The 14,936-nt window shown below is 38.8% G+C and overlaps 1 protein-coding gene across 6 annotated transcripts in view; it reads right to left on the reverse strand.

The window, feature by feature from the left end:
* RALGAPB (Ral GTPase activating protein non-catalytic subunit beta) overlaps nt 1–14,936 on the reverse strand; it is a 107,846-nt gene that overhangs the window by 37,409 nt on the left and 55,501 nt on the right. For all 6 annotated transcript variants that reach the window (XM_077168768.1, XM_077168782.1, XM_077168774.1 and 3 more), the window contains exons 17-21: nt 13,550–13,732; nt 10,971–11,122; nt 6,781–6,968; nt 4,346–4,452; nt 1,895–2,047 (exon numbers count right to left, since the gene is read on the reverse strand). In XM_077168768.1, the coding sequence (XP_077024883.1) occupies nt 1,895–2,047; nt 4,346–4,452; nt 6,781–6,968; nt 10,971–11,122; nt 13,550–13,732 (783 nt within the window). The remainder of the gene's footprint in view (nt 1–1,894; nt 2,048–4,345; nt 4,453–6,780; nt 6,969–10,970; nt 11,123–13,549; nt 13,733–14,936) is intronic.

Here is a 14,936-nt window from a genome sequence, read left to right on the forward strand (position 1 = left end):
GGCATTTAATCAGATTTCCCTGAGTGTGGGACCCAGCAGGTTGAAAGACTTTCCTGTGAAGTCTCTGGGCTCTGTTTTTCTTATCCTGCCCAGTATGTGGTGCTTGTCTGTCTGCGGGTCCCACCAGCAAAAGATCTTGTGGGTCCTTTAACTTTGGAAGACTCTCGCTGCTGGGTGTGTGGTGGAGACAGAGGAAAGGTTGTAGGTTGGTTTTAATGACTTCAAATTGTGAAGTCCTGGGATCTGAATTCCTTGAGAGAGGGATTCCACCTGAGTTGTGTTTCACCCCTCCCACAGGGAAGGTTCAGGTGGTAGAGAGCCCTGAAAGCAGCCCGCCTCTGCATTCGGGGCAGTCGCAACCTGTGTAATCCCAGTGCTGAGCCCAGAGGCAACCAAGCTTCTGCAGAAACAGCCGCAGAAGGCTCTGTTTCACCCCCTTTCCTCTTTTTCAGTTAGCCCAATAGGCGACTTCCGCCTTGATCAGTTTTGCCTGAGCTGAGGGCCTATTTTTAGTAGTCAGAAGTTGTTCATTAATGCCACTATTGGTGTTAGGTTGGACTCAGTCTCTACTACTGTTGGAGACTCTTTCCTTTCCCTCTGGGAAGTCACCTGTGGGGGAGGGGCGCCGGCTGCTTGGGGAACCGCTGATCCGAGGCTCCCAGGCGGCCTGGGAAGCCGTGTGTGGGCGAGGGGCACTGGCCGCCGCGGCTTGGAGGACCGCCGATCCGAGGCTCCCAGCTGGCCCGGGAAGCTGCGCGTGTGGGAGGGGCTCTGGTCGCCGGCCGCCGCAGCTTGGGGAACTGCCAAGCCGAGGCTCCCAGCTGGCCCGGGAAGCCGTGCGTCTGGGAGGGGCTCCGGTTGCCGGCCGCCACGGCTTGGGGAACCGCCGATCCGAGGCTCCCAGCCGGCCTGGGAAGCCACACGTGTGGGAGGGGCTACGGTCGCCGGCTGCCGCGGCTTGGGGAACCGCCGATCCAAGTCTCTCAGCTGGACCGGGAAGGAGGGAGGGAGGGGGGCTGGCCGCCAGCCACCGCGGCCCAGGGAAGCGCGCGCCGCTCGGGGACCTCACCGCAGCGGAGTCTCGTAGCTGGTCCAGCTAGTCCAGACTGGGGTACACTGTGTGTCTGGTTTCTGTCGTGGCTCCGGAAGCTGTTCTGTACTGTTTCTAGTTATTTAGTAGTTGTTCTGGAGGAGGAACTAAGACACGCACACCTTACTAAGCCGCCATCTTGTCCGGAAGTCCTAACATACCTCTTTCCTCCATTTCTTAAAATTCTAAGACTTTGGCTTAATAAATCAATATACTAAAAGATAGACTTCTAAGCGAAATTAATCTAATACCCAATACATTTTCCAATTTCCCCAAACCTTTCCTTTTCCTAATATTCACATTTTTTGTGAATGACACTGATACTGTCTTTGTCACTCAAGCTCAAAATCTAAAGTTCTGTGGCTCTTTTCCTTCCCTCATCGATTCAAGACTACTTGGATCTACCTCTGCAACATATTTCATATATTTATAACTTCCACTATCAGTACAGTAGTCCTTCCCCTCCTTAGACTGTTATAATAGTCTCTGAACTGATATCCCTTCTCCATGATGGATATATAATGGTGATATCCACCATTACCAGAGTATAATCATGTTATCACTCTACTGAAATCTACCAGCACAGGCAGTCCAGTGATACCTCTCTTTAAGACAGATGTTTAACCAGTTACTTTAAATTAGCCACAGTCTATACTTGCTTTATTACATGGCAACCTCCTTGATGACAGAAATTCAGGTCATCCTATGAATTACCTCCAGTACCATGTAGCAGTATCTTGACCATTTTATTTAAGATTATTTATATCTATTCCCTTGACAAGAGCCAAAAGTAATTTGTCTTACTTCTTCAGTGACAATTTCATGCAAATCTGGAATGCTCAGATCTGCCTTCACAAAAGGAATTTTGTCCACCTCTTCAGGAAATGGTCGATGTTTCACAGTATACTTAAATCCAACGTCATTTTTAGGAACTGGACGAGATTCAGGCACAAAAAGCTATCAAAATAAAATGAAAACATTCTGTTTATTATATATGGCTCAATACTCATTTGTAATGGTGTGTATTTCTCTTGTCTCTTAGACGCCTATGTTTCCTTAGGTTTGTATATCTGCACATTTCTTCTACAATGAAAACACATAATTTGTGTACCAGGTACCTCAAGGATAGGGTGACCTGAAATCCAACATTTGCTTTGGCTTTCTCATCTGTTCTAATTTTTAGTAGGCTTCACCATACACTTACTTTTCTCTCACTTCCAGGAGTCCAAAATCATCAGGTTACCTACCCTTCCCCCAAACTGCACTTCTGAGATATTATCTGAGAACATTTCAGCCAATGGCCTTATTAGATACACTGATACGTTAAAACAAAAGTGTGTACAACTAATAGTACACAACTTAGTACAGTGGTTTTCAAATTTTTTTGACAGCAAACCCCAGCAAAAACTATTTTATATTGTGCCTCAGCATGCACTCACAAAATACAAGCATTACACTCTTGTGTTTTTTAAGTTTACTCAACTCTATTTATTTTTATAAAAATGTTCATCAACTTATTTTAGATTTCATGACTCATAAAAGCATTGTGGCCCTCTACTGTCCCAGACCTGGATCTCCTATCGCCAGTGGTAGATAAGGTACTTTGGAGTATAGGGTCCAAACTTTCTTCTTCCCTAAGAGCTCTCAAATCATATCACAAAGTACAAGCTTAGTTAGGTCCACTGGGCATCTCTAGAAAGCAAGTTCAAGTAGAGTTTTAGCATGGCATAATTTAAAGAAAATGAGCACGAAAATATAAGCTCCAAAATTCTGCTTTAATATATATTGGCTGTATGACCTCAGTTTCACACCTGCAAATAAGAAAGAACCTATCACAAGGTGGTTGTGAGAATTAAGTGAAAATATGAATGATACATATTAAACCATTAAAAAATTTTATTTCCTTTCCTGATCTCCTCTCTCTTCAGTCTTCAATGCTAATTTAGTGGCTTTCAAAGTTGTTCACACGATGTTATCTGCATGATGCCATGAGAGAAAAAAGGGTGATAAAGACATTCCATCTAACAGAGACATCTAGACATTAAACAATTTTAGACAACTGCTCCAATTTTGTGGGTTTTTCTCTTAAAAGCTGTTGAAATTTTATGAAGCATGGTTTAAACAATTTTTAGTAATATAAGTAAAGCTTACAATGTAATAAGGGAAAAGAGCAGTATACAAAAATAATTCAAATTCTATCAAAGTAATACTGTGTACAAAAAAGAAAGAAAGAAAAAGATTGGAAGGAAATTCACTAAAATATTAACAGTGGTTAAATACCTATGCAAAGTGAGTGGCATAAAAGTGATTTAAATTTCTTCTTTGTTATCTGCATTTTCCAACTTTTCTTTCATGAACAAGTATTATTCACATAATTACAACATAAATGTTATAAATAAAATAAAAAGTGCCATCCCAAAAGAAGGTATCACTAAATTCTACAGTGCATTTCCAATTATACAGGAATAAATGATATAAAACAACGTAAAACCAAATCTGGTTGCCACAGACATCAAGGTGTGATAAAATTTTTTTCATATATGGTTTGTACTTGACTTTTATTATATTTAATACTACATGAAAAAAAATTAGGGGCATTGCTCAAGACAGTAGTTCTTGATTATAAGTGGACATAAGAATCACCTGGATATATATGAGTTTTTTCTTCTTTCTTTTTATTTCTTTTTCTGGAGTGATGCAAATGTTCTAAAAAATGATCATGGTGATGAATCTACTACTATGTGATGATATTGCAAGCCACTGATTGTACATGTATGGAATGTTTGTATGTTAAGAATGTTCGTGTTTGTATGTTGTCTTGGCTTGTCAATTAAAAATAAATAAATTAAAAAATTAAAAAAGAAAATCACTTGGAAAGCTTTTTGAACATGTACCTGCTTCAAGGATGCCTTTCAAGAATAATTTGGTAGGTCTGGAATTCTAGCCTGCTAGATGGATTCTAATATAAACCCAATGACCGAGAATTGGTGGAAGCAAGGAATCCCTACATAAATAATTTCAATGAATATCCACATTTAGACAGCACATTATAAGGACTTTAATCTTTCTCTAAACACAATAATGCTTTCTTTTTCTTTTATTCACATGATTTCTAAGTATATTTTTCATGCACAATAGTTTCTGTGACTGTACTTGACTAGAGATAAAAAGTATTTATCTGCGGTTTTCGTTGGGACGTTATTGTAAAATCACAAACACCCAAAGACATACATGCTCCTAGTCACTTTCCTATACCTTCTGATTTGCTTTTGCTCCTCTGGGTAGAAGGCAAAGCTGTTGTGCCCAAGCAAGTCTTCCAGACATTCCCCGGACCAGCACAGTGACAGAAGGGAAAAAATCATCTGGAATAAAATGTGTAAAAGTTTCCATTTTAGACAACAACAATTTCAAATAAACCTGTTATCAACTACACAGCTTCTAATAATCAAAGCCTTCCCAAACTTTAGTTTTCTGTGTACCATCTTTGTGATTGTTGCCAAATTCAGGTACCATAAATAACATTATTAGCTCTTCTTTTGTTTTCTTACATTTATTTAAAAATCAAATTCTGTTTCATTACTTTACATGGAAAATCCTGAGTTTGGTGTGCTAGTTATATATTTTACAAATACATTACAAAAATACATAAAATAGAGCTCACTAACATCATCTCATATACCTTCAGTAGCAAACGTAATGTTTTTGGGAAACACTGTCCTAGAAAACACTCTTAACTTCCTGATGCTGGGAACAACCCAAATGCAGAAAGACAGACTAGATGTTTGCAGTGTTGATGTTACTTTTAGCCTTGCCTTTTGGCATGCCATTGTCCACCACAGGCAGGTATTATTTCATCCCAGTAGAAGAACAGAAAGAGGCACACAGAATTTAGAGTGGGCTTCTTGAGTGACCCAGATTGCTGCTTATTCCTTTTTTTAAATATATATCTGGTGTGGAAGCCAAACTTGTTCAAATTCCTCTCTCATTTCTTCTATTATAACTATTACAACAAACTAATAAAATACCCTTCTAAGTCTATAAAATTCCAACTATATATATTTTTGGTAACCTCCCTATGCAGTAAAATCCCTGGGATGAGGATAGGGGAGTCCTAAAACACCTGGAAATGGGTTATACTCACCCTTCAGGCCAGGAAGCCAGAAGGGGATACTAGGGTTTTGCAGCCTCCTTAGTAGGTGCTTTGGGAATAAGGCAAGAGGAATCATGATTAATAGGCACTGATCAGGGGAGAAAAGCCCAAGCAAGTCCTAGGTTCGGGGTAGAGAAGATGTGACTGTGGAAAGACTCGGGATGAGCACTTCTGGAGCTTGGAAAAAAGATTCAAAGATTTCATATTAAGATTTTTATTTTAACACATGCAATGGACACTTGGGCATTCATTCACCCCTGCAGGAGAGTATTTCACTTTCATTTTATGGATTTATACAATTTATGCAATCCTACTCATATATACTCAAAAGAATTTGCATTTGGTTCTTAAGACCCTTTCCACCTATGCAAAGCTAAGAAGGCAAGTTTCTAATCACTGAGCAAATCCCATCACTGTGGGGCAGCAAAACAGAAGGGGATAGTATGGAATTCAGAAAATCTGAGTTCTAGACCCAGGCCATACCACATACTTCTCAAGTAGCCCTGGACACCTTATGAACCCTAGTTTTGTAACTTAATAAGGAAATTGCATACTTGGTGATTCACTGGTTTCCTTTATGCCCAGAGATTCTGTAACTTTCACTCTTTTCGTCTTCTCAACAAGAAGAGTCTCCCTGAAAACATTCTTCCTTTATACACTGGCTGATGCCAATTACCATCAGGAAAAAATATACTTTGATTAGTCTGGGTTGCAGTGGTAATCACACATCTTGAGATGGTTTATAATTGGAAGGTGTGGGGAGAAAACAGTGCATATTCTGTCAATGGAGAATCACTGAAGGGTGTTCTCAGCAGGGCGGTGGGCCTGGTTAGAGCTGTATTTAGGGATGAATACTATGGCATTAACAGTAAGAAGGATAGAGGAAAGGGAAAACAAATTTTGCAAGGCAAGGGTGGGGTAATCAAACCATTCAGTATGCAACTAGGTAAGAAATAATCAAGGTAAGAAATAATCTAGGTAAGAAATAATAAGGCCTTGCCTTTGGGTGTACTGGCAGAAGTGCAGAGGAAAGGAAAGATTCAAGAGTTACTGGGGAGGTAAAAACTTGGAAACCAATTACAGAAAAGAGTAACAGGAAGGAGCAGGCAAAGATGACTCCCCAAATTTCCAATCTGTTTGGATGCCATCAGTAACTGAACAATGAGGGGAGAGGGGCAAAGGAATAAATGGGCAGGATTCAAAGTTCAAAAGGCAAGGAAGAATGACAATGATTTTTATACATAACAAACAACATAAACTATCCCATTAAAATAACCCTTTATATAAAACTACATATCCCTTTTCTAATATTTTGGACACACATAAAGACCCTTTAAAAGAGTCTATTTCATATACATTTTCTATTTTCTGAGTTTCTATTTTTTACTTGCTATTGTCTAATAGCTAAAAGTCTTTCCAATAAATGCAAAATCACTTAAAACTTGTAGGCTTTCCTTCCCAGATCCTGGGAATACCTTGATAGTACTGATGAACACATTCTGATTTAGCAGTAAGAAGACTCAAAGGTACTACAACTTACTCTGTTCATTTCCAAGAGGTTGCTCTAGCATTGCCAGGATGACACTGTTATCCAAGACAAAGTACCGGAAACTATGCTTGTTGATGGTTGGTAGTCTGGAGTATTTAATCAAAGTGGTCTCATTCACCAGACTACAAGGAGAGGCGGGACCACTGGGTGAAGGAAATGCATCAAGCAGCTGCATGATACTATGGAGATTGGAAAAGTCATCAGTTAATTAACAAAGTGACACTATTAGTTTACCTCATGTACCAATGTGCCCTTTTACTTTTTTGAATTTTAGTAGATTACAGTCATGATCTTTGCAAGTTAGGTTTACTCCCTGAAGTGGATGTCATGGTGTATTATCCAGATTCCTCTCCTCCAAGACTGAAAGACCCATTCCCCAAGATGCAGGGAGTTAGTGGCCACAGATCTTAGCTCAGTTTCTCTCCAAGACCTACCCTTGGCCAAAGAGAACCACCTCACTGAAGATTATACCTCCTTCCAATGATTGATGCAGGGGTATAAAGTCCCAATCCCCTTCCTTCAATGCAAGACAACTGTGAAGGCCCATCCTAGCTCTAAGCTACCCTGTAAGACTGGCTAGTGAGACCTTTGTTGCAACTGCATCACAGTTCAGCTTCTTCCTCTGCCTTACCCTACTCCCTTTACTCCACCATAGGAATTGATCCCAAGAGCACCTTGCAATGAAGTTCTTGCAAGCAAATTTCTCAGAGACTACTTCCCAGGGAACCTGACTAACCACACTTTCATATCACAAAACTCCTAAAGATATATTTAAAACATCTTGCATGCTCCAGTTTTCAGGATTATGTTAGCCATAAAAATAAAAGCCTTCTAGACCTAAAAAGGACCCAGAGATCACTCAAACCCCATCTTTTTCAGATGAGGAAACTTAGACTCCAGAGAGATATGTTACCATTGAGAAACGAAAAACAGGGGCCTGCTGCATCTCACTGTGTGGCTGTGAGTTGACATTATCCTCATTTTAAGATAAAGAACTTCAAGTATTGACAATTTAATCTCATAGAACTGTTGTAATTATTATACGAGAATATATATGAAAAAAATGCTTTGTAAAGTGGAATTCAACTGATCAAGACTCACCATTCAGAAATGTTTATAACCGTACAGGTTTCTGCAAACACTCAATGCATTAAAAAACTAACTTACATAGCACTTTTCTAAATAGTTTACACACATCATTTCATTTGGGTTACATAAGAAACCTATGAAGACGGTGCTATTATTATATCTATTTTATAAAGAGGAAACTTAGGCATAGGAAGAATCTTATAATTATAACAAGGAATTTAGTTTGTGGTCCTAATATCAACTGACCCTTCACGTGCATCTCATTTGGAGAAGTAATATTCTAAAAATTCCACTTTTTTTTTTCCAGCCATTTCATTATTTTTTATCACAGCTACTGCTGAGTCCATTTTGACAGCTATGTTGATGAAAACAGTGTCAATAGTCAACGCACTTTCACGCAACATGAACTATTCTGGTGAATGGAGAGAAAGGGAGTAAGAAAAGTTTTTAGACTTTTAGTTCTGTGGTAAGGCCAGGAAGAAAGCAGAAGTAGCAGCTCTGGCGGTGACTGGTAAAGGCAGCAGGAAGGGAGCTTCAGGGGCCTGTCTGCCACCTCTTCATACTCAAGGTGGGGTTTGAGACTCTTATTGCTCAATACAGAACAGGAATTTATTTGAAGGGGATACCATGAATAGTTCAAAACTTTTATCACGGTCCGGCCTCTGTTCATAGACCAGTATTTAGGAGAACCACTCTTCCAAAGGAGTTATTCTGTTTGTTTTTCTAAGATAATCTAAAGAAGGCCCAGACAAAGGCCCATTGTTTTCTCCAGGGCAGCTGTATTGCATTGTGCTAAGGCTGGGTAGTGGAAACCTGCAGGACCCTGGCCTAGGCCAAACACCGTTTTTTAAAATCATCTCAATCCTCAACAGTGGCCTTTCAACTTCTCTTTCATTTTACTGCGTGAGCCCAAACATCTTGATTATGGATGCGGCACTGTTTTCTCTTTCCTTTCTTTTTTTTTCCTTCCAGGTTCTTTCTCAAGAGGGTAGTCTAAGAATTTCAAGGACTGGGAAAACATGATGATGATATAACTCAGGTTTCTTAAAGATTTGGGGAAAATAGGAGAAACATCACCAGCAGACTAATAATGAGAAAATGTGTCTCGGTTTTCTAAAGTAAGACAGAGATGGATGTCACAAAGAATAAAGACCAAGTGACCTTGTTCATGTTCCATGCAAGATCCTAAAACATTATTAAATGGCTTGCTGGCAAGGGAAAAAGTCAAATCATACCAGCCTAACCACATTTTATTTTCTTGATAGTGATCTGACTGGAAAGGCAGATATATAAACATTTGACAGTGTCTCATAATAAACATGTAGACAAGAGTAAAAAATCCCTGAGGACCTAATATGTGCTCAGAATAAGTAGTAAGCCCAGGGATGCTTCCCCCACCTAGCCAATAGATATTCTAGATGGCTCATCTGTTCATCTTCAGCTGTCTCATTTCTTCTGGCAACTATACAAATGGTATCTCCAGTTTTCAGTTTTAGGAGTATCCTGAAGAGTTCTGTCATCAGGGACACAGTTGTCCCATATATCAGAGAAAAAGCCAAAGATCTGTTTGCATAACTGAAAAAACAGCGGTGATACTGACATAAAACAGCATTTGTGAGGTAACAGGGAAATTTAGTTTTGGACTTGTTTCCCAATGATAGAAGTCATTTCTAATTATACTTTCATGAGAATGCACCAGCCAGGCTAAAATGGAGCAAACTTATTCTTGTATAATGCAGACTTCTTAGTAAGAAATGCCCTTCCCCTCCCTCTCCATAACCTTATTCTCTAAGGCTACATCAAAACCTACTCCAACATACATGGTCTTCTCTCTGAAGTTGTATTTTTAATATTCAGCATTGTATAACAAATGCTTAAGTAACTCCATTCATATTTTTCTGGTTATTTTCTAGATATTAGTTAAAACACCTGAAAGTGAAAGCTCAGCATTAGCACAGTAAACAGGCCTAAATTAAAGCAACTACCCCTCTCCCACTCTCTCTCCATCCTCCCAAATTCAGTGAATGATCTAAAAGCCTATGAGGAACAGAAGTGAATCTAACTTCATAGTGCATTCAAGTAAACAACAGGCCATTGAATTCAAAAAAGACGATGGGATCCTTGGCAATGGTTCATTTACATTCAAATATTCAAGCAGTCTTGTCTATCACTTAACTAAGAAGACCAAGATCAACCAACCCAGACTGACTTGACATTCCTGGTTTTATAATTTGTGTCTACATTCACCTGCCCTTTCCAAAGCCCTATTTTACCATCTGCACCCTGATTCCACCTAATCTTCTTCACGTAAATCTTCCCTCTGGCCCATAAATGTACTTAAATCACCTTCCTTCTTCTTTCACTCTCCTTACTCATCAGCCAACCATAAACTCTCAACTCTCAGCTACTCCTTCAAAGTACTAACCTCTGTCTCTATCTCTTCACTAACAAAATATGTGAAAAAATAGACTTCTCATGGGGCCTTCTCAACTACTCTATAATCTGGCTTCTAGTTCAAACTTTATCTACCCAGCAAGAATCCAGTTAGAATCTTACTTTGATTTTTCTTTATCTGAAAGTAACTGTTCCCTCCTTCCAACTCTGAACATTTTATTTGTACCTCTTCTCTTGGAGCACATATTTTTTTTTTATCTAATATCACAGCTATTTGTGGTCATACCTTATTTTCTCTATTGGACAAGAAGCTCTTTGAGAATGGTGACTGAATCAGATTTGTCTTTAAGACCCTGTTACCAGTTTATAAGGGAAATTTCATAAACCTTGCCTGAAATGACCCTATGATATATAACATAAATGATGCAGCACAGAATACAGATCACTGAACTGGGAAGCAGGAGACCTAGCAGTAGGAATGCTAATAGATCCCCTCTCTGGACTCAACAACCAGTGAGGGAACAGAGTAAGGTTCTCTAAAATCCTGTACAGCTCTAATACGTTATGACTGAATTAATGTTAACCAGCAGAGCAAAACAGGGATCCAAACTGTCAGTCCAAAGAAGAGATGAAACAACATGGATCACAGCTAACCTCATCTAATTTCTAGAACAATTTCTGTGCAATCAGTTTCATACCATGTTAGGGTGGCTTCAGCAGCATCCTTTACCCTCATAGAGGCAGGGTTTGGTTCCTTATCTCCTTTGTACTTGACCTCTTGCTCACTATTCTTGGACTTGCTTCCTGAGATACCCAGTTCCACAATCTCAAGCACTTCTTTAAGGCAGTCCTAAAAGCAGGAGAGGGAGATTAATTTTTGTAACAAAGCTATCTTATGAGTACGTAATGAAATACATCAAAATGCAAACAGTATGGTAGCCCATGACGAACTCTGAGATCTGTCCTGTAACTACTTGTTGAAGAGTACTTTGAAAACTACTGCTTTAAAAAATGTTGTTTAAAAAAAAAAAAAGCAAACAGTGGTTGTGTTTTGGTGGTGGGGCTCAAGTTTCTTTCTAATTTTCTCTAACAAGTAAATATTAATGTCAAAATAATATAATAAACTTTGTCTTCCCCCTTGCTCTGCATATTTCTCTTTAAGGAACTAAGCGCTCAGAAAGTTAGATAACATCTAATAGCTATTCAATTCAATTCAATTTTACCAGTCACAATTTTTTTATAATTATTTTATTTTTTTAAATACCCAAAAAACACCAAATAAATGTAAACATTCCTATTTGGATCATTCCATTCTACATATATAATCAGTAATTCACAATATCACACAGTTGCATATTCATCGTCATGATCATTTCTTAGAACATTTGCATCTATTCAGAAAAAGAAATAAAGCGAAAACAGAAAAAAAAAATCATACATACCATACCCCTTACCCTCCTTTTCATTGATTACTAGCATTTCAAACTAAATTTATTTTAACATTTGTTCACCCTATTATTTATTTTTATTCCATAAGTTCTACTCATCTGTTGACAAGGTAGATAAAACGAGCATCAGACACAAGGTTTTCACAATCACGCAGTCACACTGTGAAAGCTATATTATTATATAATCATCTTCAAGAAACATGGCTACTGGAACACAGCTGTTCATTTTCAGGCAGTTCCCTCCAGCCTCTCCATTACATCTTGAATAACAAGGTGATATCTACTTAATGCGTAAGAATAACCTCTAGGATAACCTCTCGACTCTGGAATCTCTCAGCCATTGACACTTTGTCTCATTTCACTCTTCCCGTTTTTGGTCGAGAAGGTCTTCTCAATCCTTGATGCTGAGTTTCAGCTCATTCTAGGGTTTTTCTCAATCCCTTGATGCTGAGTCTCAGCTCATTCTAGGATTTTTGTCTCACATTGCTAGGAAGGGCCACACCCCTGGGATTCATGTCCCTCATAGACAGGGGGAGGGTGGTGAGTTTGCTTGTTATGTTGGCTGGAGAGAGAGGCCACATCTGAGCAACAAAAGAGGTTCTCTTGGGGGTGATCTAAGGCCTAATTTTAAGTAGGCTTGACCTATCCTCTGTGGGGTTAAGTTTCATATGAACAAACCCCAAGATTGGGGGCTCAGCCTATAGCTTTGGTTGTCCGCACTGCTTGGGGAGGTTGAATCTTCCCCAGTTCTCACCATTCCCCAAAGGGGACTATGCAAATACTTTTTTATTCACTGATCAAATCACTCTGGACAAACCAACAAAATCTCATGTCTTACTCAAGGTTCCATGTACTTATGGTGTTCAATTAGGCTGTCTACGTAAGTTACATTAGGAAATGCACTAGTCAAAATATAAATTTTGTACCAAATAAACATTTTTTGCTTTAGTCTCACGTATAAGTTGAAATTTTAAAATATTAATTGCCAACTATTTTCAGCACCCTGCAGTAATGACATTCCTTTGTTCTTCCTCATGCAAAAACATTAAAATTTGTACATTTAGTCACTATCATTATATACTCTAGGCATTCCTAGATTATACCATCTCAATCTTTATCATCTATCTTTCTTTCTGATTTCATTTGTGCCCCCAGCCCTCCTCCCTCTGTCATTCTCACATTCAGTTTCATTCAGAGTCACAATTTTTTAACGCTACCATGGACTGTAAATCATGAAAGCCCAAGTGAAAGAGATGTAACAGGAATTCAGTTTAACCTGCGATGGTTCAAGACATGCTAGATTATTCAAAAAGAGGCTCATCAATTACTGACATTTTAAAGCAATTTCTGGTATCATAACTTTAGAAATCAAAATGAAAATACTAACAATTATCAATAGCACTATTTCCAAAACTATATATACAGTTATATATACAGCAACCTTTATATATAGAGTACAAGCTGTGCTCTAGGGTGGCAGGTTGGATATTAAATGCCCTACTTGATTTGGTGACCAAAGTGCCTACTACTAGCTGTCCCAAGGCTGCCATCTTTTCAAATAAGAATGTTCTTGATAGTTCATATAAATTAGAGAAGGTTCCATCTGTCCAAAGAGTTAATTGCAACCTATGCGTTAATTTGCAACCAAATATAAGCAAGATGACAGTTTTCAAATTATGCTCAAAAGGACAAGTGGTCTTCTGAAACCAAACAAGCATATTCAGTTTAAAGTGCACAACAGTATATTTAAATTTAGATATTCTTTTTAAAGGCATTTTCCCAACCTACATTTTGTTTCCACATAATGATTCAAGATCTAGTAAACTCACCTTTTCATCAAGCATATCAGGGTGCTCTGTCAGCCAGACACAGAGACACTGAAAAGCTGCGACTATCATGGAGTGCAGATCCCGGGAGTGAAGAGGAGCTGGCCGACTACACTGGTACACAATGTAGCTGCACACAGAACTAATGGCTCGCTTCCGGTCTCCTGAGTCAACCATCACCTTCACCTGAGCATATTAATTTGGAGAACAAAAACAGTGAGCTAGAAACTAACTGTACCAATTTCAAAGTACCTGCACTGAGACCTGTCCTGTTTGAGAATGTTATACCATGGTAAACATTTTTTTACATTATTTATATACAGATGCAGAATACTTGAGATGTACTGTCACATGATAGTCCACAAAAATAGTGTTATTTTTCACACCCTAAAACAGAATTCTATTATTTATTTATTTTGCATGGGCAGGCACCAGGAATCAAACCCGGGTCTCCAGCATGGCAGGCAAGAACTCTGCCTGCTGAGCTACTGTGGCCCACCCTGATATTTTATTTTAACACAGAATTTCATGTCCTAACACCTAAACCCCTTGGGCACACCAAATCATCATTGCCAGAGGTTGATAGCATAGCTGGCAACGGAATGTGGGTACATTTTTAAAGTCTTGATATGGACTGAACTGTATCCCCCAGAGATATGTTAAAGGCCTAATCTCCCCAGTACTCAGAATGTGACCTTATGTGGAAACAGGATCACTTTTAGATGGAATTAGGAAAGTTAAAATGAGGTCCTACTGGAGTAAGATGGGTCCTTAAATCCAATATGTCTGGTATCCTAAGAAGTGGAAATCTGGATAAAGAGATAGTCAGAGGGAAGAATGTAATGGATTCCTGGTAAGTACCACCACAAACAAAAAATTTCCCTACAGACTTCAAAGAAAGCATGGCCCTGCCAACAGCCTGATTTTGGACTTTCTCCAGCCTCCAGAACTCTGATACAATATATTTCTTTTGTTTTGAGCCATCTTGTTACAGCAGCCTTAGGAAACTAATTTTCAGCATGACTTTTCATGTCATTATAGGATCATCTAATTTTAATAAACAAATACAAGTTTAATAGATGGAGAGAAGGAGCTCTTTTTATAAAGAATTCTTCCATCTTCTGGCATCTCATTCAGTAATTTCTTATCTGTAAAATGCTTATTATCTTGTAACGTGATAATAAGCTATCCCACTGTGATGTTCTATGAGCTACAAAGTTCTGTGTAGCGGCTCAGAGGTAAGACTGGACACACACGTCAAGTGTACAATTTCCTAAGTTTTCACATGCGTACATCTATGAAGGTATTACCACAATTCATTTAGTGAATATCTTCAAAAATCTCCTCATGCATCTTTGTTATTCCTCCTTCCCACTCCTCTTCATACCTC

Source organism: Tamandua tetradactyla, chromosome 1, assembly GCF_023851605.1.
Source record: "Tamandua tetradactyla isolate mTamTet1 chromosome 1, mTamTet1.pri, whole genome shotgun sequence".
Lineage (NCBI taxonomy): Eukaryota > Metazoa > Chordata > Mammalia > Pilosa > Myrmecophagidae > Tamandua > Tamandua tetradactyla.